The sequence below is a fragment of the Tasmannia lanceolata genome, unplaced genomic scaffold, assembly GCF_043159265.1.
Source record: "Tasmannia lanceolata isolate RefF3 unplaced genomic scaffold, GAP_Taslan_0.1 ptg000037l, whole genome shotgun sequence".
Taxonomy (NCBI): Eukaryota; Viridiplantae; Streptophyta; class Magnoliopsida; order Canellales; family Winteraceae; genus Tasmannia; species Tasmannia lanceolata.
Window position 1 is genome coordinate 41,816,691 of NW_027518714.1, and position 27,571 is coordinate 41,844,261.

The following is a 27,571-nucleotide window of genomic DNA, read 5'->3' on the forward strand; positions in this document are numbered from 1 at the left end:
ATATATATATATAATAGATTTTCTATATTCAAGATAATATTTTCATCAGAAACATACCTTATTCTTTCTGCAAATCTTACCTTCTCTCTTAGAAAAACTATGAAATGGGAGACTGAAAATTTTGGAGACACTGAAAAGAAGGGAAATGATAAGTGCACCCGTTTTCATCACTTGGGGCAACCAGCAGCAGTGTATCAATGACTGCAGAGGGGCTGATGTACTTCACGTCAGAAGGATTCAACGGATTTGATTGCCACATACACTGCAGTTGGGTGTCCTATGTGATGAAAAGGGGCTCACTTATCATTTCCCGAAAAGAAGGGAGCGTTCATTGGATCAGCAATTTGGCTAGTCTCATTTTGTTTTCTAATTACAATCTACCAATATGCAGCATTCCTGATCAATATCTTTTTTCTCATGAGAGGAACTACAGTGGAGCCGCAAACATCCAGTCTACAGACCAACTCAAAAGAAGTCATTTTTGCAACAAATGAAAACCCCAATTCGTTTTTGTTACCACTATGCATCTCAGAGTAGATATGATAACACTTTGGTCAGGATCCATGTATAGAAAACAGACAAAACTGCCCCAACTGGAATGGTGACGGTCCAGGACGCTACAATCTCCTTCACCGTCTCGGCTCTGACTCTGTTTAGTCCTCTTGCAAATCCCACACCCATGACCGCCCCCACAAGAGTATGGGTCGCAGAGATGGGTAGACCCAACTTTGAGGCAGAAAGTACCACCGAAGCTGCAGCAAACTCAGCTGCAAATCCTCGCGTAGGAGTCAATTCTGTTATCTTCTTCCCAATTGTTGCCATCACTCTATACCCCCACATCGTCAGCCCTGCGACTATCCCAAATCCACCCCACGCAAGAACATCAGTGGGGATAACTATCTCCGATCCGATATAGGTACCTTGGAGAATTGACAATGCTGCAGCCAGTGGGCCTATCGCATTGGAGACATCGTTGCCACCATGAGCGAATGACATGAAGCAAGCCGAAAGAACTTGCATGTAGCCAAAGACCCCATAGACAATCTCGAGCTGGGCCCCGGTGGGTCCAGCAATGTCGGATAGGAACCCTATATTTTGATTATGGGGGGTGCCTTTTGATTCTGTTTTTGTCGATTCAGATGTTAGGAGGGGTCCGAGCTGTTTCTGGATGACTCTACTGACTGCGAAGGCACCTGAAGTACCACAGGCCAAGGCTTGGGCAATGGCTAGAGGAAGGGTCTTGCTAAGGGGGAAAGCTGCAAAGGAGATGCCAGTTACACCGAGAAAAACAGCAATAGGTGCAGCTGCAGCGGCGGCCTGTCCTGGGTTTGGAGCACTGTACACAAACTAGAAAAAGAAGAGGAAAAGAAACTAATCATAACGGCAATTTAAAGGGTAATTTCTATATCTTTTGTCAATTTTCGAGAACACTGGGAGGTTCAGGTCATTCTGTAAGGCCATGTTTGGATTGCAGGAAAAACATTTCTCATGGAAAAAATTTTCTTCCCATGATTTTGAGGGAAATGACAAATTATGGTTAATGTAGAGGAACATTAGTATATTATCATAAATTGAAGGTGTTCTTTCCCTTCAAAACAAAATTGAAGGTATTCCTAATTAATATTGAATAGTTTGTTCAAGTTATCTTATATCGGGTGAAAAAAGTAGAAAATTTTAATTATATTTTTTCTTTTAAAACTTTTCCAAAAAATTGCTGCAATCCAAACAGGGCCTAAGGGAAGAAAGCTTCCATATATGAAGTGAAAACATACCCTACGTATGCATTTGTAAACAAGATAGGAAACTGCCGCTCCTACAACAGGGGAGATGACCCATGATGAAATCACCCTTGCTAGTGAACTCCAGAAGACAGCACCAACTCCCCCATAAACTAGACCAAATCCAACCATGGCTCCTACTATACAGTGTGTGGTGGAGACAGGCCAGCCATAATAGGATGCTACCTGAATAACATGTGAGCAATTTGTTAATTACATTGAACTCCAAAGGCAATAGAATATGTGTACGTATAGGTCTAGGTGCATTTACAATAATGAATGCATCTAATGCGAATCATAAATACAATTATTAGATGACAATTATTAGAGGATTTTTGGATCCCATGATAGAAAGATTGGAAAGAAAGTTTACCACTTGGAAGAAACATTACCTTCTTCTAGGGGAAGAACCACTCTCATTAAGGCGGGATTGGCTTACCTTCCTGTTTATTTCATGTCTTGATACAGAATACTAATAAAGGTGGCAAAGAGAATTGAAAAGCTGCAAAGAGACTTCCTATGGGAAGGGAAGGAGCCAAGCAAGAGGCTAAAACATCTATTGAGATGGAAGAAGGTTTGCAGGTTAAAGGTTCGAGGGGGTATAGGTATTGGAAGAATCCGATTAAGGAACAAAGCCCATCTAGGAAAATGGCTATGGAGATATGGAGAGGAGAAGGAAGCCCTTTGGCACAAAATTATAGAGGAACAAGTACAATAGGGATTGGAGAGGATCGGGAGGGTAAGAATGCAATCGTAGGAAAAGGTTTGGGTGCATGGAAGTCCATCTGTGGGTCCAAAACCTCATAGGAGTCGTTGATTAGGTTTAGAGAGGGGAGGGAGGGAACTCGGTTTTATGTAGACTTGTGGTTAAGGGAGTCCTTGTTGTGTCATGCATTCCTGAGCCTAGGCCTAAACCGTATAGCTACCGATATAGGGGCAAGAGTTTGTGATTATATGGAGAAAAGAGGGATGGTGTGGTGTGGTGTGGTGTGGTGGTATGGATGGTTAGGATTTGGAGAATCCCCCAAGGCGAAGAAATTGAGTCTATCTAGCTTCGTTGGCCTTCTTGAGTCCCAGTAGTTTTCCCCTTGTAGTCTTGATACCTGTGCCTCAACCCCTAACCCTAATGGTTTGTTTTATGTTCTTTCTTTATTTCACATGTTAATCGGAGGCGGTGGATCAAGGTCCCACTATTCCATCAATTGGCAATCCATGGACCCCCTCGGGTCACCACTCCACTTTTGTTTGGATGATGGTGAACCTGAAATCGTCTCAAAAGAGGGAGAATCCACATCCTCACGAAGGATGGCAAGAGTGAGAAAACCCTGGATCTTCTATTACTTCATTGCTCCTTCACATGACGCATGTGATACTTCATTATCAAAAGTTTCAATTTGGATTGGGTCTTACATGGATCCATCAAGAAGATAACTTTACATTGGAGTTCTGCTCCTTTTGGCAAAACAGGACGGATCTTTTGGAAACACGTGCCGTTTGCATTGATTTGGCACATATGGAAGGAAATGAACATTCACATCTTTGAAGATAAAAAGAGAAGCTCTAGGAGGATTACACAAGAAATTAGGATTGATCTAGTCTCACAGGGAAGAAGTGGCAACATAATATCACATTAGAGTATGGGGGAGATTCTAAGAAACTAGGGTACAGTATAGCTAATGAGAAAGGAAAATTGAAATAGCCCCGAGATAGCCCCCCCATCCCCTCGGTGATTTAAGTTTAACTTTGACGGGAGTTCCAAAGGGAAACCAGGCTGAGCAAGGTATTGACCGGCTCTTTCATGACACTAGCAGTCGTATTATCTTTTCCTTCTCCGGTCTAGCTGGGTTGTGCAACTCTAACGATGCGAAAGCGAAAGTCCTCCTGTGGGGCTTGAGATGGTATGTGAGCTCAATGGCAGGGCCCCTAATTATTGAAGGGGATTCTGCAAATGCGTTAGCGTGGGCTTCTAAAATATTTCCTGGCACATGGAAGTTGGCTAATATCATATCGGAAATCACTGACCTCACTCGACCAGAATTCATTCATATGAAAAGGTCTGCAAATTAGCAAGCCGACATGCTTGCAAACAGCAGGATAGGCAAGCAAGAGGTGGTAGCAATTGACTTTAGGTAGTATAATTTGTATGTGCTGGTGGAACGGGTCGCAAGGTAGTTCTATTGCTGCATGGGGTTGTAATGCATTATTAACAGAGGACGACTCATCCTCGTTTATTGTATATCGGGTTCTTATTAATAAATTGTTACCTTTCAAGAAAAAAAAAAGGATTAGAGCCAATGTATGAGATAGAGAGGGATGGTAAAAAATAGAGTTCATAACGAAGATTAGAGCCCAATTCTTAAGTTTCAGGAGATTCTTAAGTTTTAGGAGTATTAAAAGTAGCACAAAAGAAAAAGATCGAATGTTTTCAGTTTATCTATTGTTTTGTTTCTTTATTTTGAAAATTCTGAAGTAGGAAGTTTGAATATTGAGGAATGTTAATTTGGTAAATCCCTAAAAAGATCTTATGTTTTTTTTTACCTGTTTTGTTTCTTTATTTTGAAAAGTACGAGGTAAGGAAGCTTGAATATTGGGGACTGTTAGGGGCCGTTTGGATACGCGGATTTTAGAATCTTGGATTTCCTCCAAATTGTACATGGGAGATAAGAGAAGAAAGAGACAAGCCGTCGTTTTCTGATTTCTCGCCCTTCTTTCCAACAGCAAGAGAGCAGGACATCATCCCATGTTTCCATGTTTTAGAAATCTCAGGATGGGGGAGAGATTTCTAAAACCTGGATTTCTTACTTAAAATCCAAGAAACATTGTCAGGACAGCAGGAGAGCAGGACAGCATACAGCAGCTTGATCATGAACCCTCTTTTACATTGTTTCAAACTAAAACCTGGATTCTAAAATCCGCGTATCCAAACTGCCGCTTGGTGCTAGTAAGTCAGAAGGTTTTAGGTCTTGAAGTCATAAGTTTAACGAAGTCTTTAAGTCGTCTTTTGCCTAGAGTCCATAATACTTGCAGTCGTACGACTCTAGTTGATCCAACATATGGTTGCTCCATATACACCTCCTCAGTCAACTACCCATGAAGAAAGGCATATTTGACATCCAACTGATACAGGGGCTAGCCTCGATTGACAGCGAGGGAGATAAAAACTCTAACAGATGGAATTTTGGCCACTGATGAAAAGGTCTCTATGTAGTCAAGGCCATATGTCTAGGTGTAGCCCTTAGCGACAAGACGCGCCTTAAGTCGCTTAATAGTTCCATCTAGCAAGTGTTTGATGGCAAATACCTAGCGACAACCAACATCTGAGCTCCAAAAGGATGCGGAACCAAATACCATAGCAGCACGCCAACCAGGGTGAGTTAGTGCCTCTTGGACATTCTTGGGCAAAGACACAGAAGACAAGAGACAAAACTGCGAAAATAAGGGGTGAGATACTCATAAGAAACAGCTGAAGAAATAGGATGAGCAGTCTAACGAGATCTCATACAAAATGCAATGGGTGAATCAACTGAAGTAACAGGACTAGAAACAACGGGTACCTGGGTGGCAGAAGTCGGGATCTCTGTCTGGAAGGAAACCTGCTCAAGCATGACATCGGATGCCTTCTCTTTCGCTCGTCGTTGGTAGACCTTCCTAATAGGCAGTGGGTGACACGGTGCATCTGTAGTAGGAGGACTAGGATGATCAACAGGATCGTGGAGAACAGGGATACGAAGAGGAAGCGGCAGCGCTGAAATGACAGAAGCATCCCCTGGAGAGGGAGGAAAGAACGGCTCTGACTCAAAGAAGATGACATCAGCTAAAACAAACAGGCGTCTCAACCATGGGCTATAGCAACGATAGCCTTTTTTAGTACAAGAGTATCCCAGAAATACACATTTCTCTGCCTTAGGATCCAATTTATCAGCACCTGGAGATAGATTATGGACAAAACAGACACATCTGAACACTCGCAAATTCAGAGGAAATGGCTCATCTATAGGATGAAGAACGGAAAAATGGGTAGAGCCATCCAGAACGGAGGATGGAAGAAGGTTAGCAAAGAAACAGGTAGTGCGTACGGAATCACTCCAATGAGACTTAGGAACTCGTATTTGAAAAAGCATAGAGCGAGTGATATCGAGAAGGTAGCGCAGCTTGCGCTTTGCCACACCATTTTGCTGTGAAGTATGTGCACAAAGGATAAGAAATCCTGAAACTCAGTAGAGAAATATTTCTTAGCGTTGTCAAAGCGCAAACATTTAATGTCACAATTGTTATTGTTAGCAATCTCTGCATAAAAAGTGCAAAAAACATGAAAAACTTGAGAGCAATCCTTAGGCAAGTATAACCAAGTAACACAAGATTAATCATCCAAAAAAACAATAAAATATCTGTAACCAAAATGTGACATAATCCGTGAAGGACCCCATACATCTGAATGCACTAAAGCAAAAGGACTCATAACACGACTCACGACTCTAGAGGGAAAAGACACACGACGGTGCTTCCCGAGTTCACAAGACTCGCAATCAAAAGACTGAATAGTAGATGACACAGGTAACGACTGGCGAAGGTTCTGCAGAGAAGGGTGGCCTAAGCGGTAGATTCCATCATGCTCACGGCCTAAGCCAATCATCCTCCCTGTCGAGAGATCCTGAAAGATACAATAAGATGGGTAGAATGAGACAGAGCAATTTAACTGTTTTGTAAGCTGACTAACAAAAATGAGATTAAAAGGGGATTTATGCACACACAAAACTGAAGATAAAGTAAGCCTGGAATGGGTCGAAAGTGTAGCAATACCCGAGATAGGGGTGGATGTCCCATCGGCGAGAGTGACCGAGTGGGAATCAGAGGGAAAAGGACGAAAAGAGCTAAGAGAAGAGGAATTACCAGTGAGATGGTTTGAAGCCCAAGAATCAATGATCCAGGAGCTGTAGCTACTAAGTAAGAATGTCAGAGAACTACCTGGCAGGGCAAAACTCGCAGTGGCTAAATGTTGCTCAAGCAAAGACGCTTAAACTCATCATAATCAGCCCATGAAATGATTAGTGTATCCGTAGCAGGTGCAGGAGCTGAGTCAAATGGAATAGAAGTATCACATAGACTGGATGCAGTGATGTGGGCCGAGCGTGGAGGTCGAAGCTCAGGATGGAGCTGAAAACATATATCAACATGGTGGCCCTCTCTCTGAAAATGGAGACAAAAGGAGCGTCCTGGGCGCCACCAAGGTGACCACTACCACGGCCTCCACAGCCATGTCCATGACCAAAGGAGGCACCACCACGGTTCGAATGAGAACCGCTATCATATGCTACTAAAGCAAAGCCATCAACATACACTGCTACCGAGGAGTCACCATGAGGGCACTACTAAACACGAGAATAGACCTCCATGAGTGAAGGAATGGATCTAGATCCAATAATCTGCTAACGAAGATCTGTATACTCAGGACCCAAACTCTCAAGGTAATGAACAACACGTATCTGGTCCCACTGACGAGCAGCAATAGTAAGGTCGGACATGAGAGGCATATATACATCAAGCTGCTGGCATAGGGCTACAAACTGACTGTAGCAAGCAACAGTGGACATATTGCCACGGCAAAAACATATCCACTCAGAGTTTGTGGAGCAGATACGACTGATGTTCGACACACTAGAATAAAGCAGTGTAGTCTTATCCCAGACCTATTTAATTGTAGGAAGAAGCATCATGGGGCCAGCAATATGATAGGCCATACTCTGCCAAAGTAGGGTACGGACATGAGCATCCTCCAGTTCCCACCGATCATAGGTAGGGTCTGTAATACGAGGAGGATCACGACGAAGAATATGGGCCTTGCCTCGAGCAACTAAGTCTCCACTGCAGCTTTCCAAGTCATATAGTTTGCCCCATCTAATTTTACAGTGGTCATCTGTGGGAATGAACCATCCACAGAGACATTCGAAGTAGCAACCGAAGAGGGTGTCGAAGTAGGAACCGAAGAGGTTGTCGCACGGACCTCATGTGTCACACCGGAGGATGGATTCTCAATAACGTGAGCCATAAAGACTATTGAATAAGGCTGTTATGTGCGCACCCCCTTTATAGGGGCAGTTCTGTCTTTTCCCACACACACACACACACACACACACACACACACACACACACACACATATATATATATATATATATATATATATATATATCAATAAACCAGTGCGTGAGGAAAGACTCTTTCACTCGTTTTTCTCTTCTCTATCTCTATCTCTATCTCCATCTTCATCTCCAATGGAACATAACATGGTATCAAAGCAATGAAGATCAAAGGTACATAATACAAACCCTAAACCTACAGACCCTAACCCTAAACCTATAGACCTCCCTTGCCGCAGCCCTTTAACCCTAACCCTTTTTTTTTTTTACAGACCTCCCTCGCCGCAGTCCCCTAACCCTAACCCGTATTCATCTTCTCCCATTGTCGCAACCTTCTAAACCCTAACCCTAGCATCATTTTGCTGTCCCTACCATTGCCGCAACCCCCCTAAACCAACCCTAACATCAATTTGTTGTCTCTTTGTCCTTTTTCATATCAATATTTGTCCCCACCTCCATTAAAATCAGTCACTAAACTTCCATCCCGTCCCATTCATGTTCTAGATACCCTTTCGTAGATGATTTTCATCTTGTAGTTGGTTCCGGGCAATTGTGTAATGTTTTTCTTATGATAATCATGTTTGCTCATGGTGTTGGTGCTTATTTATATCCCGGAACCGTATGTTTGATTGTGATATAGCATCAATGGAGGTTGTTTCTTGCTGTTTTGTTTGCTATTTGATGCGAATCGGTTGGTGGTGGTACTTGTTGTTGGTTTGGTGTTGATTGGTGGTGGTTTCTTGTTGTGGTTTTTTTTTTTTTTTGGCGAGTAGTAGTGATTGTCGGTGACCGTACACTGATGGTTGTTAATTGTGTATGGATGATTCTGGTTGGTTGCGCTTGTGTTGGTGGATCGACACGAATTTATTCGGGTAATTATGGATGGTATTGGCAGTGATTGGATGTGCCTAGTAGTTGTTGGTTAGTTTTTGTGATTCTTGGTTGGTTGACTGGAGCTTTGTGAGTGGTCGTTGGCGGTCAATGTTGTTTGTTGGTGCTATTGCCGCGGATTCAAAGATCCTTGCCATTGCGATTCATTGTAGTTCTTCGATATGGTTGTGCCTTCCACCTCGTCTACCGTCTCTAGTTCATTTCCTGTGACAAGCTTGATGGATCAAACTATACTGCATCGAGTAGATCTGTTTAGATTTATCTCAGTACGCAGGGCAAGTTGACTTTTATTACATCAGATCCACCAAACCCTAAGGAATCCTCCTACGACAAGTGGAGTCAGGAGGATGCTCTTCTTTAGTCCCTCTTATGTCAGAGTATGGAGCCCAAGATTGCTACTCATATGTTGTTTCTGGATACATCTCGTGCAGTTTGGTTACGTGCGGAGACTCTCTATTCGGGGACTAACAACCTCACTCGGATTTGTGATGTTTACACTGATTTCTTCAGTGTGAAGCGGGGCGAGAGATCTGTTTCTGAGTACTATTCTGATTTCGTTGGTCTATGTGAGCAGCTGAACATCTATCATCCTCCATCCACCGATCTTGCCGTGTTAGCAAAGCAGAAAAATGAGCTACGTGATACTCGTTTTTTGGATGGCCTGGGACGTGAGTTTTTGCCTCTTCGTCAGCAGATCTTAGGTCTTGGTACTTTACCAGACATGGACGAGGTCTTCTCTCGTGTTCAACGAGCGTTACGTGTTGATGCTCATGGTGATTCTATTGGTGAGCAATCTGCCATGATTATTCAATCTGGTTACAGTAGAAGCACACGGGATTGGTGTTGTGGTCGTAGTCGCAGAGGTACTTGTCGTGGTTTTGGCCGTGATTCAGGGGGAGGCCGTAGCACTGGTGGTCGTGGAGCCCGTTATTGTTCCCATTGTGATATGGAGGGTCATACCATTGATTCCTGTTATGATTTACATCCAGAGTTGCGACCCTCGCGCTGCGCATCTTGTTTCAGGGATTCCCTCAGAGATTCCTACTACTTCTTCTGACACCTTGGTGGTCTCCCGCACTGAATATGAGGCTCTTCTACGCCTACAAGAAAAAGGGAAACAACTAACTGTAACTCTTGCGAAGGAAGGTAGCACCCCATCCTACTCTCTTAGTCATTCCAGTTCATGGCGCATTGACTCTGGAGCCTCTCATCACATGACTGGTAACAGTAGTCCACTTAGCCCCTTTAAGCCTAATTCTTCTTCGTCATTGGTTACTTTGGCTAATGGGGCAAAGTGCCCTATTTCTGGCGTAGGGGACACATCTGTTAGTTCACATTTATCTCTTTCGTCTGTTTTGTGTGTTCCTAGTTTCCCCTGTAATCTTCTTTCTGTTAGCCAACTTACCCGTCGTCTTAACTGTTCGGTGACATTCTTTCCATCTTATTGCTCTTTTCAGGATCTAGCGACTGGGAGGAGGATTGGCTCAGGTCATGAAGTGGAAGGACTCTACTACCTTGGCGGTGATACTGCTGCACCTACTGCGCTGAGCACTTCGGTTAATTCTTTCATGTGGCACTGCCGTCTTGGTCACCCTCCAGCTGATCGTATGCAATATTCTTCAGTTGTGTCTGGTCCGGTTAGTCAGTTTCAGTGTGTCTTGTCAGTATGGAAAACACCATCGTGTTTCCTACAAGTCGCGTTCAGTTAGTCGTGTCCTACGTCTGTTTGAGTTGGTTTATTCTGACGTGTGGGGTCCATGTAGGGTTCCTTCTATATTTGGAGGTCGGTATTTCATTATTTTTGTGGATGATTATTCAAGAATGACTTGGTTATATGTAATAAAAGATCGTTCTGAAGTTTTTGATATATTTCACTCTTTTTATGCTGAAATATCTAATCAGTAATCTTGTTCTATTAAATGCTTGCGCACAAATAATGCACGTGAATATTTCTCTATTTCTAATGGTTTTCAAGAGTTTTTATCTAGTCGTGGTATTATTCATCAGTCGTCGTGTGCCCATACCTCTCAGCAAAATGGTGTTGCAGAGAGGAAAATTCGTTATCTTGTGGATATAGCTAAGACTCTTCTGTATCAGATGCATGTTCCTAAATCATATTGGGCTGAAGCCATCCTCACAGCCTGTTTTTTTGTGAACCGTCTTCCATCATCCGTTCTCGACAATCAATCGCCTTTCTCCATCTTGCATCCCTCTGGGAATCCATTTCCCTTACTTCCCAGAGTGTTTGGTTGCACATGTTTTGTTCACGATCTCACTCCTGGACTTGATAAATTGGACTCTCGAGCGACTAAATGTGTTTTTCTATGCTATTCTCGCACTCAAAAAGGCTACAAATGTTATAGTCCTCAACTTCGTCGTGCTTTTGTGTCTGCCGATGTTTCATTCTTTGAGGATGAGCCTTATTTTAATGAACCAATTTCTACCCCAGTTCCCGACCCTGAAGTTCTGCTACCATTACCTGTCTCAGTACCGATTTCATCACCTGTCGATCAACCCAAACCTCTACAGGTTTATTCTCGTCATCGTCAGCAACATGCCTGGCAAGATGCCGCTTCATGTCCTCCCGCCCCCTCATAGCTCGCTGGACCACCTACTGCTCCTGAGGTAAGTGATTCTCATGATGCAGATCTGATTGCATCTCGCACGCGATCACGTACCACTCTTCATCCCATCTCCAATGTGGTTTCTTATGCTCGGGTGTCTCCTTCTTACAGTTCTTTTTTGTCATCCCTATCTTCAGTTTCTATTCCTCACTCTGTTGTCGAGGCTTTGGCTACTCCAGGTTGGCGAGCAGCTATGGACATAGAGATGGGTGCTATGAAAGAGAATCACACATGGCAGTTGGTCCCTATTCCACCAGGGGCTCAAGTGGTTGGCTGTAAGTGGGTCTTTACAGTGAAATATCTACCAGATGAAACAGTAGAAAGACTGAAGGCTCGATTAGTTGCAAAGGGGTATACATGGACATATGGCATTGATTACACTGACACATTCTCTCATGTGGTCAAGATTCCTTCCATAAGAGTTTTGATATCCCTTGCAGTCAACAGGTCGTGGCCTCTTTACCAGTTAGATGTCAAGAATGCCTTCTTGCACGGTGATCTACAGGAAGAGGTATATATGGAGCAACCTCCTGGGTTCGTTGCTCAGGGGGGGATGAAGAATGTTGTCTGCAAGTTACGAAAGGCAATATATGGTCTTAAGCAATCTCCTCGTGCTTGGTTTGGGAGATTCAGTGAGGCAGTGATTCGATTTGGAATGAAACAGTGTGCAGTAGACCACTCAGTCTTTAGCTCTCAGGGCAAAGATGGGAGGATCTTCCTTATTGTTTATGTAGATGATATCATCATTACAGGGATTGACAGTGGAGGTATACAAAGGCTGAAGGACATCCTTCAGAAGGACTTCTACACCAAGGATCGTGGTCATCTGAGGTTCTTTCTAAGGATAGAGGTAGCAAATTCCCGTGGAGGGCTATCTCTATCACAAAGAAAGTATGCACTGGATATATTAGAGGAGACGAGTCTTCTGGGAGCAAAGCCTATTGAGACTCCCATGTACCCAAATGTCAAGCTTTCACCTGATCAGGGGGGCTTACAAGAGGATCCAGGCAGATACAGACGTTTAGTTGGGAGGTTGATTTACCTCACTGTTACACGTCCGGATATTGCTTATGCAGTGGGCGTAGTTAGTAAGTATATGAGTGCACCACGGACATCTCATTGGTCGGCAGTTATTCAGACAGTGAAATATATGAAGAAAGCTCCTGGTAAAGGTCTCCTCTTCAGAAAACATAATCACATGAGGAGAGGGATATTCAGATGCAGATTGGGCGGGATCTCCTGCAGATAGGAGGTCTACAAATGGCTATTGTACTTTTGTTGGAGGTAGCCTAGTGTCTAGGAAAAGAAAGAAACAGGAAGTTGTATCAAGGTCAAGTGCAGAAGCTGAGTACAGAGCCATGGCCTATACAAGTTGTGAGTTGATCTGGTTGAGGTCATTCATGTCAGAGATTGGGTTGACCTACGCATCACCAGCATCGCTTTACTGTGATAACAAGTCCGCCATTCATATAGCCATGAATCCAATCTTTCACGAGCGAACAAACCATATAGAGGTTGATTGTCACTTTATTCGTCATAGATCCAAGAAGGGGAGATTTGCACTATGTTTACAAGGTCAAATAATCAAATTGTGGACATGTTTACGAAACCATTAAGTAGAGCTCAATTGAGCGATTTATGTAACAGGCTAGGAATGTATGATATACATAATCCAGCTTGAGGGGGAGTGTTGAATAAGGTTGTGTATGTGCACACCCCCTTTATAGGGGCAGTTCAATCTTTTCCCATGTATACACATACACACACATATATATCAATAAAACAATGCGTGGGGAAAGACTCATTCACTCGTTTTTCTCTTCTCTATCTCTATCTCCATCATCTTCATCTCCAATGGAACGTAAAAAAGACAAACAAAGAGAAAAATAAAACCAACCCTGACGATGATTCGGTTCAGAAAATAAATAAAGATTAAAAGATGGGCAAACTAAATGAAGAAGAGTACGCTAAACGCTGCCCCAACAAGAACATACAACGGAATCAAGGCACAAGTAGACATCCATAGGGAATAACCACGGAGTCGCGAACGAGAGAGAATGGTAATAAAATGACAATCTAGTGCATTAGGGCTCTAGGAAGAATATTGAAAGAAAAACAAGAGAGAGGAAGCGAGAGATGTTAAAAAAAGGTAGGGTTAGGGTTTAGAAAATGATGTTTAGGGTTAGGGACAAGGGTTGAGGGAGGCAAGGGTGGAGCGGGAGTGGTGCAGTAGGCGAGGCGATGGTGGATGGCGAGGGGTTGGAGGGGCGGTACTATTCACGGTACTGTTCACGGGTATTGTTCACAGTACTGTTCAAGGGTAATGTTCACACAGAGAGAGAGAGAGAGAGAGAGAGAGAGAGAGAGAGAGGAGGCGATGGTGGATGGTGGAGGCGTTCGCTCACGGTCCCTAGGGCATCGTAACCCTAGTACTCTGATACCATGTTAGAGTCAGAGAATGAAGTTGGAGACTTCTCCCCCTCACTATGATATTTATATTATAAAGACAAGTACAATTATTATATTACCCTCAGGCTTATTACATATATCTAACAAGATATATCTAAAGTCACACATTGAACCAATTTTAATTAGGAGGAAAGAATCCAACTGTATTCTCCTGTTTCAAGCATTGGTTTGGCATTGTCAAAAACAACACAAGTATGTCAGATAATTCCAACCACGATAAATGCTACTAATACTAGCAGGAATTCAAAACCAGTATGCCACCCATTCTTTTCTTTAGTAGGTACTACATAGATGCCAAATAGTAGTCAACCCCATGATAAAGACGCAAACATAGCGTTTGGATTAAATGCATAATCTCTGTGAGTTAACATGAAACTTTTCTGTGAGGCATCACCATATTTTGCTCTCATTGTCTTTTATTGAGGTATGTTCTAGGTTTTGCTTTGGGTTTGGATTTAAGTTTGAAACTTGTGTTTGGTACTATTATTTCTACTTAACCACGAACCCTACAAGCAGAGCCCAGAACACCACCGGGAGGTAGGGATAGGATTACACATTAAGAAGCTACAAACAACTCAAAAGACGCACTAAGAGGGAGCTGTTCAAGAGACACATGCAGGAGAAAATGAAAATCAATTCTATGAGTGTGTTCAAGGCATTGGGCTTTAGATCGTGTCTGAAAAAAGGATAGATATGTTTGATGCACCAAAAGGAAGCTGTTCATGAGACACATTAAGGAGAAAATGAAAATAAATTCTATGAGTGAGTTCAAGGCATAGGGCTTTAGATCATGACAGAAAAAAGGATGGATTTGTTCGAACTCCAAATAGAAATGAGTTTTGTGGGTTTCTAGGTAAGATACATCGACTTCTTTTCATTGGCATAATAGCGCAGTAGTTTTTATAAAAAGATATTTTGAAGATAAAAATTGAATTTTGTAAAAGCTATATTGAAGGGGTGGAATGCCCATGGAATCCCAGGAGAGAAGCTCAAGGGAAATGACGAGAACATAAAAGAGAAGTAGAAAGAAATGTTTTTGAAAGCAGATTATAGGCAAACTACATAAAATCGTTCTCATCACCTTCGTTGATGACAAGAGCATACTAAAAATTACCCAAACACACTAACTAAAGTCCTAAATAGTCTCTAAAGTTTAAACAACTAAGATAGAAATTCCTAACAAAAAATACGCTACTAGCTTTCATCTGAGACCCTCACACAGACAAATTACAATGAGCAAAACTTCATTTAAATTTTAAAAATAAAAAAATGGCAAGGTTGCTCAAATTTGAGCCCAAATATATTTCTGTGGATACACATGCTGACATCACCTTGTCGCCATGGCACGGTGAAATGCTCCAATTCAACTTTTCTCCTCGGCTAATGAGGGCATCAGTAATCTACCAGTTTCGTTTGGCTCAAGTTTGGGTGTACAATTTAATTGGATTATGGGAGCAATTTGTGTGTAAATTAGATCGCAAAGACAAACTAGCCCTAGCTCTCATGTTCCCAACAACCCTCTGATTATTTCCTTTATCTCATCTACCATAAAGTTAAATGAAAGACCAGTCATAACTAGCAAAATCTGAATGAGAACAAAATCAAAGCAACTCATAACTAGCAAATTCTTAACGAGAACAAAACCAAAGCAACTCATAACTAGCAAAATCTGAATGAGAACAAAACCAAAGCAACTCATAACTAGCAAAATCTGAATGAGAGCAAAACCAAAGCAACCACATAAGTACACGCCAGCAAAAGATCAACACGAGTTTAAGACAAAAATTGTAATGCGTACATACTACATTACATCATCAAAATCAAGAATGGATATAGAGTTCATACTAAGACCAACAATTGTAAGGCGTACATACTACATTACATCATCAAAATCAAGATTGGATATAGAATTCATATTATGAACAAATTCTGCCTTGAAATATAAAAAGGAGAGAAACAAAAGTACTTATGATTGAAGGAATGTACCTGCAACCAGGTACCTGCGGCAGCTAGAGAAGAAATGAGACCGGCGAATAAAACAGAGTCCTTGCCCTGGAACACATTTGCAACCAAAATACCCCTCTGCATTGTACTAGTAACATGAGTTCCCATCAGAAACGCCCCCGAAAACTCCAGCACGGCGGCGATCACCACTGCTTGCCGCAGAGTCAGCGCCCCGGACCCCACCGAAGTCCCCATCGCATTGGCCACATCATTTGCCCCAATATTCCAAGCCATGTAAAAACCAGAAAGAAGAGTCAGGTACGAGAGCACCTTTGTCTTAAACCCTAACCCTAACCCAAATGACTTCATCAGGAATGGGAAGCTAAGAGCGGCAAAAGCAATGCAGATAGAAATGGCGGAAGCCGTCCGTGAGGAGATGTTGAAGGCCTTTGCCATTCCCGACGAGTCATCGCGCAATTTCACATCTTGTTTTTGTTGGGTTTCTTCTTGCTGTTTTTGTTCTTGCAGTTGTTCGTTTTGTTGTTCATGGCCTTCGGCGAAAGAAGAGAGGGCTGCGGGGGAAGGGAGGAGGAATCTGTGGCTGAATCTGGGGATTTGGAAGGTGGTTTTGGAATCTTTGGGTTGGAGTTTGGAGAAGGGAATGTCACGTTTGGGGAAAGGGAGAGAAGATGGGTTGCGGAGAGAGATATGTGGGTTTAGGCAATGTCTTATGGTACTACCTCCATTTCTTGATGCGGAAGAGAAGCAGGTAGACGGATTCATATCGGAAGATATAAGAAAAAGACTGGACAAAGATAAGAGGAGAAAGAGAGAAAGGAGAGAATCTATGTCGGATTTTTCGCCATGGAATTCCAAGGAGGAGGAGATTCTTGAGGAGAAGGAGAAGCGCGTGGTGTTGCATTCTTCTGTTTGAAAAAAGCACCCTTTTCTTTTCTTCGGTTTTTGGTTTGGTGTGGATTTTTGCAGCTAAGGAGGCCTGGACCGAACGAGTGGTGAGGAGTGTTTGTTGACAGAGAGACCATTGATCCACAATGTCTTTTGTCCGTGACAGTGAAATAGCAACGATAACCCGTCTATGTCCCTCGTTTTTTTTTGTCCTTGTCCATGTTCTGTTTTTACAACTACAATCCTCGCTCATACAAGCTTATTCATACCTGTAGTGAGACGACTGACGAGGGTATTTTTTATAATGCTCTGTTTGGTTGCTTGTAGATGAGTAGGAGATTAGGAGAAGAAGAAGTCAACGGGGAGATCACAAGAAGATCAGTCAATGGGGAGATTAGTGGTGGATGAAGGGAATGTTGTTTGGTTGCTTTGAAGATTTGTGGGAGATCTCTGGAAGAAGTCCATTTTATCCATTTGGTTGCAAGTAGATCAGCAGGAGAATAGCAGGGAATTACCTACAAATGCATTTGGTTGCAAGTAGATTGATAGGGGTTTTGTGCAAACAGCAACTGTTTTTGTACCAACATCTACCCAAAAAAAATAGCCGGTCACAATATGAGCCCTTTAGACGGTTCAAAATTCATCTTGTCCGGGACCCGCAATCATATGGATGGTTGAATGTTTGGTCACCCCCAGTGTTTTAGAACATTGGCACATCTGAAAGGGAAGTGGCATGGAGGGTTTTTTTTTTAATTTTTTAAATTTTTTTACCCTTGGAATGCCAAGTATCTGTTGCTTATATATGCAATCTGACCGTTGGATCAACAATACGAATCAGATTTTGTATATAATGATGTTCCTTGAATACTGTTACCCACTCAGATCAATTAAATAGAAGAGACAAAATCTGCCAAACGTGAGCCTCTGTGGCTGTTTTCTCTTGCAAATCTGATCCGCGAAATGGCTTTCTGCTAAATTCCCTAGCAAGTGAACTACAACGTTTCACAAAGAAATTGAGTGGTACATTACAATTTATATGGTGCGTGGGGCATGAAGTCCATGCTTTTTCTTGCTCGACTTCTCTATCAAGCTAAAACCATTGTTGATTAGTCAGCATTCATACTTGGCAAAACCAAGTAATGTTGATTTTCCTCTTGAATCATTCAGCACAAGCATGTAACCCTGAAAAATTGTAATGAAATCCCAAATCCCGTTTTTCCCAATTTGAAGTTGAATTGTGAAACAAATACAACTTCACTATAATGATTTATGGAAATCACAATCTAGACACTTTTTGTAACCAATTTTTCATGTCTATCTTCTTGAATGCAAAAGGCCAAATCCATCATCCAAAACCAGTCTTCCAAGAAACAGAAATTGAGTGTCCTACATTACAATTTATATGGTGCGTGGGGCATGAAGTCCATGTTTTTCAAACAAGTATAGTTGGGCCTCATGCAATAGGATGATCCAAACCATTCATTTGTTGGGCCAATAAGCTCTGACATTGGTAACTCGAGTTTTTACAAGTCCATCTCCATCCCCATTTGTTGGGCCAATATATATATCCATGCAATTGTTGGACAACTTCCAATTAACCTGCAATACTATAGAAAAGAGAATAACGAACATAACGATCACAAGTTCTATTCCCTTCAGTAATTTGAATGTCGAGGACGGCATTGATAAATGCGACGTCCTTCCATCCACCCATAACTCTATTCCCTTCAGTAATTTGAATTGACATGCTGCTTAATAAAGTCTTATCCCTATCTATGTTCCACATACTACAAGAATGTACAAATTGAAGGATTTAGAAAGATGATAGATTTATATCATCAAGAAGCAATAACATTAAGAATTAAAAGAAGCCCCAAACACGACATGGAATGGGGCTTTTAACATATAAGAAATATTAACAAAATGAATTAAAAGAAGCCCCAAAGAAAAGGTCAATCCCACTAAGGTCAACACCCATAAAAGAAGCATTTAATATAACAAGCTTATCCACTAAATCAGCAGTCAATCCCACTAAAGTTAAGATATCATCTAAACAATTAGATTCTACATAGAAGTAATAAGCAGTACAGTCCACTGCCCGCCATTCAAACAAAATAAAGATCCAAGTTTGTCTTCAAAGTGAAGAAGCAGGGCATAGATGGAGTCCAACATAAGATAAGCAGTGCATAGACAGAGTCTAACATAAGTTAAGTTTCACCCTCACAGGTGAAAGCCATAAAACAACAACGGAAAATACTAATATATATGAGACGATGGTGATGGAGCCCAACATAAGTTAAGTTCACCCTCACATGCCGTAGTCTGAAGAGTGGGGCGCAGTAGACCTGCGGTAAAGGAACTTCGAAACATACGACATGCGCATTTCCTTTGGCCGATTTAAAAAGGCTCGCCCCTCTTTTTCGTTGACGGCCAAATAATCATATATATCACAGACGATGGAGTCTGTAAGGCCATCAATGTCCTGCAATGCCTCCATGATTTTGCGGCATTGAATATCCCCTCTCTCATTTCTAGCCAAAATGGCCTCATTTCTAGATCTAAGGGCAGACCCGATCTCTGACAGGGTCTTGGTGAATTCTACAAGATGTTCCTTCATTTCAGGCGTAGCTCGCTTCCGGCGTTTCGTTGGAGCAACAGATGGACTATCCTCTGCCCCCACACTGGTTTGCATAGGTGTTGTACTGCGGAGAGGTCGCGACCTCTCACCCTCCCCAAGCGGCGAACTAGTAGGTGGAGACGGAACATATGGTAGATTCGGGCCATCAGTGGACATGTCGTACTGGGAACCTGTTTCTGGAAAGGCATCGTACTCGTCATTACCCATGTGGGGGGTGTACGTCTCTTTGTCAACAAGCTCTGACACATTCCTATTTGTTTTCTTGAATGTACCATGGGCGTACTCATCTCCAAATATTTGCACCATCTCGTCATAAAATTCATGACGTTGAACGAAGAACCTCTTCCGATTGGGGTAGGACTAGATATTAAAAAAACAGATATCAATGACACAACCCATCATCATTGATATAACAAGATTTTGATAAATGAAATTTCTGAGGAGTTGGTACCTTCAAGTAATCTTTCTGTACCTCAATTGAAACTGAAATTTTCTTCTTCACATCATCCCAACCAAAACCGCTTGTACAAAGCATTTCAGCCAAGATCTTGTAATTTGCTTTCATAGTTTTGACACGGTTTTTAACTTGATTAACCGTCAATTGTGTCTGGCATACCCTATTCACTTCACCCTGTGCAAACTTATACGCAGGTTCCTTGAAGCCAGTGGGAATTTTAGTCCCCTCAATGGATTCTTTCAATAAGGACTGCACCAATACAGTGTCCATGTCAGTCGACCACCACATGTGTTTCAATTTCTCCCCATCGCCTGATTCTTCCATTCCCTGTTTCGTGCTTGATTCTTCCATTCCCTGTTTCGTATTACAATTTAACGTAATGCATAGCTACCCAACAAAGAAATGTCAACAATATGGTATAAGTATGGTACACAGTAATATGGAAAGTACCCAATTCTTAACGAGGGTAACTGCATAGGCATAGTTTACTCTTTCAGATGTTCTGAAAAACTAACTGTAATTGAGAATCAACAACCAATAGACCTTACGAAACATATGCATATCAGTTACAACAACAATAAGTGCCACAGAAAATAACATGAGAAAGTGTCCAACAAAGTGGGACATGTCCAACAAACAGAGCCTACTGACAAATCCTAAATAAGCATAGAAAATGTCCAACAAAGTGACACATGTCAACATTATGACCCATAGTCATTCCACATATCGACAGCAATCTGTGTTCGAATTCTTTTTCCTTCTCTCCCATCTTCACTTCTAGTCAAACGTGCCTCTCTCGGCGTCCTTCTAGAGGCAACACCCACTTGCGCATGTTGAATGTCATGAGCTGCCGTAACAGTTCTTTCTATATCGGTATCGACCTCCGCAACATACACATCTTGGGGCATTACGCCTCTTATGAAGTTATGAATGCAACAACATGCTATAACAATATCCACTTGCTTCTCGAAAGAGTACATCTGTTCGTTGGTAAGGATGGGGAAACGCTTCTTCAAGACACCAAACGCATGCTCAATTACATTTCGAGCTGATGAATGCCTGTGGTTAAATAGCTCTTTAGCAGTTTGTGGTGCACGTCCTCTAGTTTCGCTTAGATGGTACATAGTCTTCCGGTACGGAGTGATAAAGTTACCCAGTAATGGGAATCCGGCATCAGCGAGGTAGTATGTCCCAGGATGGCAAATAATTCCGCTATCATTTGCTACGGAATCACCTAACATTCTAGAGTCGGAAGCCGATCCCTCCCATCCAGCTACGACAAAGGTGAATTTCAAGTCAAAATCACATGCAGCGAGTACATTCTGGGTAGGAGATCCCTTACGACCTATAAAACGAAGTTTAATTCCAGCCGGTACTTTGGCAGGGATGTGTGTCCCATCTATCGCACCAATACAATCCTAAAGATTGAAAAGTGAAAGTATTAGTGCAATAAAAATGGCTAAGTATGACCAAAACTTAACGAGGGTAGCATGATACCTTAAAGTATGGGTACCATCTAGCATTCTCCCGAATTTGCCTCGGTGTGTCTGTTGAGGGGGGTTTTATAAAGAGGTCGACCATTCTCAGTATGGCACGAAGAACCTTATTGAAGTACCTAGAAATGGTCTCCCCTGATCGTTTATAGTATACTGTCATGCAACGATTCCGCTGATTGTGGGAAATTGTGTGCAGGAAGATCGCCATCTGCTCCTCAACAGTGCAATGGATTGTATCACTAAGTAGTCCGTTATTTTTAAAAATATCAACAAACCTTCTAAAGCATTCGGGGTTCATCCGAAGGAGATTATGGCAATGCACATCACTGTTCACCACAAAAGTTGACAAATGTTCGATAAGTTCGGTAATTGTTCTCATAAAGCGCCCTTTCTATGAAAAGCCCTTGTTCCTCCATCTCCGTGGTAAAAAATAAAGTTGTTCCAACTACAGCCAAGGCTGCCACTTCTGTAATCATGTCATCATCATCTTCATTCTCACTAGCATCAGTTCCATCAATATAGTCATCATCATATATGTCATCATCATGGTTGTCCATCACGACTTCTGTTTGTACGGGTTCAAGCCTAACGACAGGTAGGACTTACCGTTAAGAATAGAACAATCGCCCTCGACCAATAAACATTTGACAAACAGAGATCTCCAATAAATTTACTCCATCTAATTAACTAGCAAATTCTACTGACTAATTCCGAATAAAAAACACTTCTAATACCCTCACAACACAAAATACGTTCGAGGTTTCTAGTTGTCCTTCCATCATTGAGCCTACTTACAAAGATTATGTTGTTTATCAGTAAACATATATTCACAAATTTCAAGTAAAGAACAGAGTAAAAAAAATTAACTTATATTTACATGTCAACGTAGTTGAAAAATAGTCCCAACATTTTCGGTCGATGTTTTGATGTGCTAAAATACAAAACCCATCCCGTAATCACACACAATCATCTATTTTGCCCTACAAGCTCCTACTTTCAACATACTGAAATTATTTTTGAAGAACCAACACTCAGTAATTTATTATGAAAAACTTTTTTTCTGGAGTACAAAAAAGCCCACATTAGAAATCCATTTCGTAGATCAATAAAAACCCTCCTGAAAAAACCATCCAGAAACCCTATTTTTTTGTAAAGAACATCATAAATCCAAGATCAAATAAAAAAAAATTAAGTCCTGCACAAATGTGGAGACCATCCTAGTAAAAGTTCTTCTGAAAAAACCTTCCTGCAATCCCATTTGTAGAACATCTGGGGACTGAGACAGAAAACCCTCTACTCTCAAATGGAATAAAAAAAACCAAACCCACACACCACAAACCCAGATCGAATAATAAAAAAAATCACAAAGCCCTACTAGTTGAAAAATTCACAAAAATCACAAAGCCCTAGAATGAAAGGTATCAAATGTTCACAAAGGAAAAAAAATCACAAAAATCACAAAGCCATAGCTAGTATGAAATGTGATGGAGAAAAAAATCACACCACAATACCACAACAGAAACCCACATCAAATCAAAAGAAAACACATTTCTACTTCCCATCAGAAAATCACAGCAGAAATACTAATTTTTGCAACACCAAAAATGAAAACCCATCACAATAAAGCAAATTTCTTCAACACCAGAACTCTACTTCCCATCACAATGCCACGGCAGAACCCACATCAATTAAAAATAAAAATAGATACGAAGAAGGGTGAAAGTTTACCTCAACTCGCTTCCTCTTCCTGGCGATTTTTGGGTTTGGGGAGGGAACGGATGAGGAGCTCGCTGATTCCACAAGTTCTGGGCTTCTTGCCATAAAACAAGGGTAAAAAATGAAGACGGGATTTGACGAAGGAGAAAAGACCTGTGGATCTCCCTCAGATCTCCCAGACGTCTTCTCAACTCTGAAATATTCGATCTTCTCAAGATTTTCTCCTCAAATTTCTTGAATTTTGTTAAATTTGGCGAGAAGATCTAGAGGGTACCACGTCACCGACCGGCTCTCGACAACCCCCGTGGTCAAAGAAGTAGAAATGGCTAAAAATACAACCAAACAACCTTGGGTAGATTAAGAGAAGATCATTCCCCCTTATTCTCCTCAGAAATCCGCAACCAAACAGAGCACAATTGAATGATGTTTTTTATTATTATAAGTAGAGGAATGCTAAACTCAAGGGCACCCTTGCAAAAATAGGTTGAAAGAGGGCTCTCATTGACTGCATGTCTCAATACTGTAGACACCCTTTTAGCTATGCATTAACCGATAATATTCCACGAGTTAACCTTAGGAAATTCACTAGTTTTACCTAAGAAATAACAGAAAATGATGTTTGATGACTTAAATGTACTAAATAATGTGAGAACTCTTCGAACATGGTTTCAAACACTTCGGGTCATCATAACACTAATCTAACCGTCTCAATCTTCAATCGGGTTACCTAGGGTTGCTTTTCGGCCGAACGACCGATAACCTACCAAAGCATAGTTTTCGAAAGGACCATAAATCAAGGGCCAAAAATGATTGGGAAATTTTCATGGTTACCCAAGCTTGTTAAGTCAGTACCAAGGTCCCTAGGATCACGGTTGGGACCCGATTAAAGGTTAGTGTGATCGAATCGGAAAAATCAGGTGAATAGATCAACGGATCAACAACGGATCGATGAGAGCCGTTGAGATCGCAAGGGGCCGATGTACACATCAGTAACTTACCCATTTAAATGGCTCAAATCCACCAATTAATGGTTGAGATCATCAATTGGGAGTGAGGATAAGTCACACGCTTCAAACGGATAAAAAATATGATGACTTGATAAAAGATCGGACCACCCGCGAAATCGACATCTCTCATTTAACAAAGGGATTAATAAAAGGAATAAAAATCTATTTCCCCCCCTTTTTCCTGTCCCCATAGATACCCCTTGTACAGCCATTTTTCATTTTTTTTATCTCCCCCCGGCAAAGATCCCATAGTCACCCCCATCTCTCCACCTTTTTTCCCTAAATTATGGGAGTGCCACATCATTACTACTTTTTGCACAAAAATTTGTCTTTTGTGCACATGGATTTCCCTCCCTTGGTGGTTGTGTGCGATGTTTATCTCTTCCCAACATGGTGCCATCAATGCCATTGAAGACTCATCTCATATTGGTGGCTCCATCTTGGTCTTCCAATTCAAACCAAATGTAATATTTACAACCACATGGGGGCTATGTGGGAAGCCTATCCAAAGTGAGCCAACCACAAAGCTCCACCCCTCCTTTGATCTCATCCCTTCCCAAACCAACCCACCCCAACCATTAGATTTAAGCCCTACACCGCACTCCTTTTAGCTTATCCCGAAAATACCCTCTCGTTGGCCTATAAATAGAGACCATCACCCATCATTATGAGAACAACCCTAAAGCTACTAGCTACCCCCCCACTAAAAATTCGCTCCCCTATCTCTATTCCCTAATCATACGGCCATTGTGGCCTCACCCTTGGCCACTAGCCCTATCACACCCCTCTCTCTCACCCAACCCTTTAGCTACTTATCCTAGCCTTCACCACTCTTAGATTGGTTGTAAACCCAGAGCAAAATCGCTACACGTTGCGGAAGAATAAACCGTGTTGAATAAAAACTTTGCTCTAACCAAGGATTCATAGGGACTAATTGATTCTTATTGTGATTTAATAAACATAAATATAAATACATTTATATAGAAAAGAACTCGTCCACTTGATCTACTCCTCGAAAATTCGTCGGCGATCTAATCGACGCGAAACCTCAAGTTGAATCTATGGATTCCTTTTGTTGCACAAATGATCTTGTGTACAACTCTTTGTTCACTTTTATAATCTGATCTAAATCATATTATAATATTGGAATATGTAATTAGATTAATGGAGCTTGGTTGGATGTTTGTCTTTGATCTAGAAAAGACAAAACTAGTCGATGGAATTGAAGGAGAAGAAGAAGAGAAAGACTTTGGGGTGTCTCGACCAATTTTCAGCACATGGAATTATGGAAGAGCTCATGAAAACTCCAGCAATATGTCTTACATTTATAGAGTTCTCAATTTCCATATGCACAATCCAAAGTTTTTAAAGAAAATAAAAAAATAATAGAAACTAGCCACAATTGGAAGCTCCAATTGGGCAAGCAAGCAAACCCCATTATGGCAACCCACATGGGGCCTCCACCAAGGGATTGCTTGCTGCCCAAGCAACCCTTGTTGCCCCATGTGGTTCCTTAGTTTCCAATTTGGGTTTGTTTCTTCTTTCTTCCTCTCTCTTTCTAATTTCACATGTGTTGCTTTAATTTGAGAAAACAAATCAAGCAATAATATTCTAAATATTATTTGAATTTCAAATTGATAATGGCACACCACATGGGGCGTGTGGCAATGGGTCCCACCCAAATTCGTCCCATGTGGGTCCACTTATCCAATTCAAGTTCCCATTGCATTTCTCATTTAATTCCCAATTAAATTAATGCAATCCAATCCTATCCTATCCAATAGAATTTAAGCTCTAATATATTTTATGATATTCCCAAAATACCCTTATGGTTGATACTTAACCATTTTGGAATTCCCAATGTATCTCTTATAGTGTATATACACTATATCCATTGTGCATATCCTTTCAATGCATCCAACGCCACGAAACTGGTTCGTGTGTGCAACTAAATAAATGCGGGACCTCTATCTAATAAATAATAATAGGTCAATCGAGTAGTGAGTGGGATCGTAGCAGGGACTTCCTTGGACTTCTTCGGCTTGAGTGAACATCTTGAACTTGATTCGGCTCTTGTGACTTCTCCTCCAATCTTCAATACATGTTAAAAGGTGCATGAATTGTCACCATGGCATGTTCAACTCCAAGCTCTTTCTTGACACTTGCTAGGGGAACTTGTGGGATCTTCATCTCGAGCTTCTTGACTAGTTCATCCCCAAATGGTGATGTCTTCACTGTATGTGTAAGCTCTTGGTTCCTTTGATCCTTGATCCACAAGCTATGTATTGAGAAGCGTTGTGTAATGATGATTATGACATGAAATTCTTGTATATAACACAACACCTCAAAGCAATACATTAGTCCATAAATGCTAATCAATTTGAGTTTGCTAATCATCAAAACAAGAAGGTAAGGTGAATGATTAACCTATGGGAACCCTTGGGCTTACATAAAACCATTTGAAAACCTATTGAAAATGCATTTTACATAAAATCAAGAGGACTCTAAATACATTCTAAATATGAATACCATTGAGTCTTCTTGGAATGTATCAGCTCCTTTGCACTTTCTTGGACTTCTTCAGCCTGTGAGTGAACTTCTTCAACTGATTTGGCTCTTGTGACTTCTCCTCCAATCTTCAATGCAAGTTGAAAGGTACATGAGGTGTTACCATGGCATGTTCAACTCCAAGCTTCTTCTTGACACTTGATAGAGAACTTGTGGGATCTTGAACTTGAGCTTCTTAACTTTGAACATCCTCCAAATGGTGAAGTCTTCACTGTGAGTGCAAGCTCTTGATCATCATGTGTGTGGATCCACAAGCCATGTGTTGAGATGAGTTGTGTAATGGCGATTATGACATGAAATTCCTGTATATAACATAACACTTCAAAGCAACACATCAATCCATAAATGCTAATCAATTTAGTTTGCTAGCATCAAAACAATAAGGTAAGGTGAATGTTGGAACCCATGGAAACCCTTGGGCTTACAAGGCTTTACAACAACGATATTTTTTGGATTTTCAAGGTTTATTTCACACTTCAGGACTCAGTTATTTTCGAAGTTTCAAGATTCGGTTTTGGGAGCTTATTCGATTTTGGGGTTTTTAGGGTCTGGTCAAATTGAGGTGTTTACACTTTCCCAGCTCAAAACTCAAAGCCTAATTAAACTACTACTTCCTGCACAGGAAGCCTATGTGGCGCCAAATCTAACCAATGTTGGTAGGAGTCTCTTTACCTAACCCATAAAACATCGGAGTAAAGTTACACCTTGACAATACAACATCAAAAGAAAGTTAAGATGGCGAAAGACAGTCCCTTCAACTGCAGGAATAAAGTTATAAATCTAATGTAGGTATTAGATCCATTGTTTGACGACCAACAAACTACTATGGACCATTCAAACCTTCCTCCAATCCGCATTTGTTGTGTAGGGGATAGACCTGTCAAACGGGTGAGTTCGGTTGGGTTACCCGCGGGTCATGCGGGTGTGGGTCAAACGGGTGTG

The 27,571-nt window shown here is 41.5% G+C and overlaps 1 protein-coding gene across 1 annotated transcript; it reads right to left on the minus strand.

Moving 5' to 3' along the window:
* Positions 1 to 327: 327 nt before the first annotated feature.
* Positions 328 to 16,894, minus strand: LOC143861744 (inorganic phosphate transporter 2-1, chloroplastic-like). The gene is made up of 3 exons (XM_077372636.1): positions 15,884 to 16,894; positions 1,773 to 1,964; positions 328 to 1,347 (listed from the first exon to the last, which is right to left on the minus strand). The coding sequence occupies exons 1-3, from the start codon at positions 16,622 to 16,624 to the stop codon at positions 529 to 531; spliced, it is 1,752 nt and encodes a 583-aa protein (XP_077228751.1). The 5' UTR covers positions 16,625 to 16,894; the 3' UTR covers positions 328 to 528.
* Between the last annotated feature and the right edge of the window lie 10,677 nt (positions 16,895 to 27,571).

Coding starts and splice junctions, on each gene's coding strand:
- LOC143861744 (XM_077372636.1), bottom strand. CDS start 16,624: ATGAATCCGTCTACCTGCTTCTCTTCCGCATCAAGAAATGGAGGTAGT. Junction 1,965..15,883: donor CCGCAGGTACCTGGTTGCAG/GTACATTCCTTC, acceptor CATGTTATTCAG/GTAGCATCCTATTATGGCTG. Junction 1,348..1,772: donor TTTACAAATGCATACGTAGG/GTATGTTTTCAC, acceptor TTCTTTTTCTAG/TTTGTGTACAGTGCTCCAAA.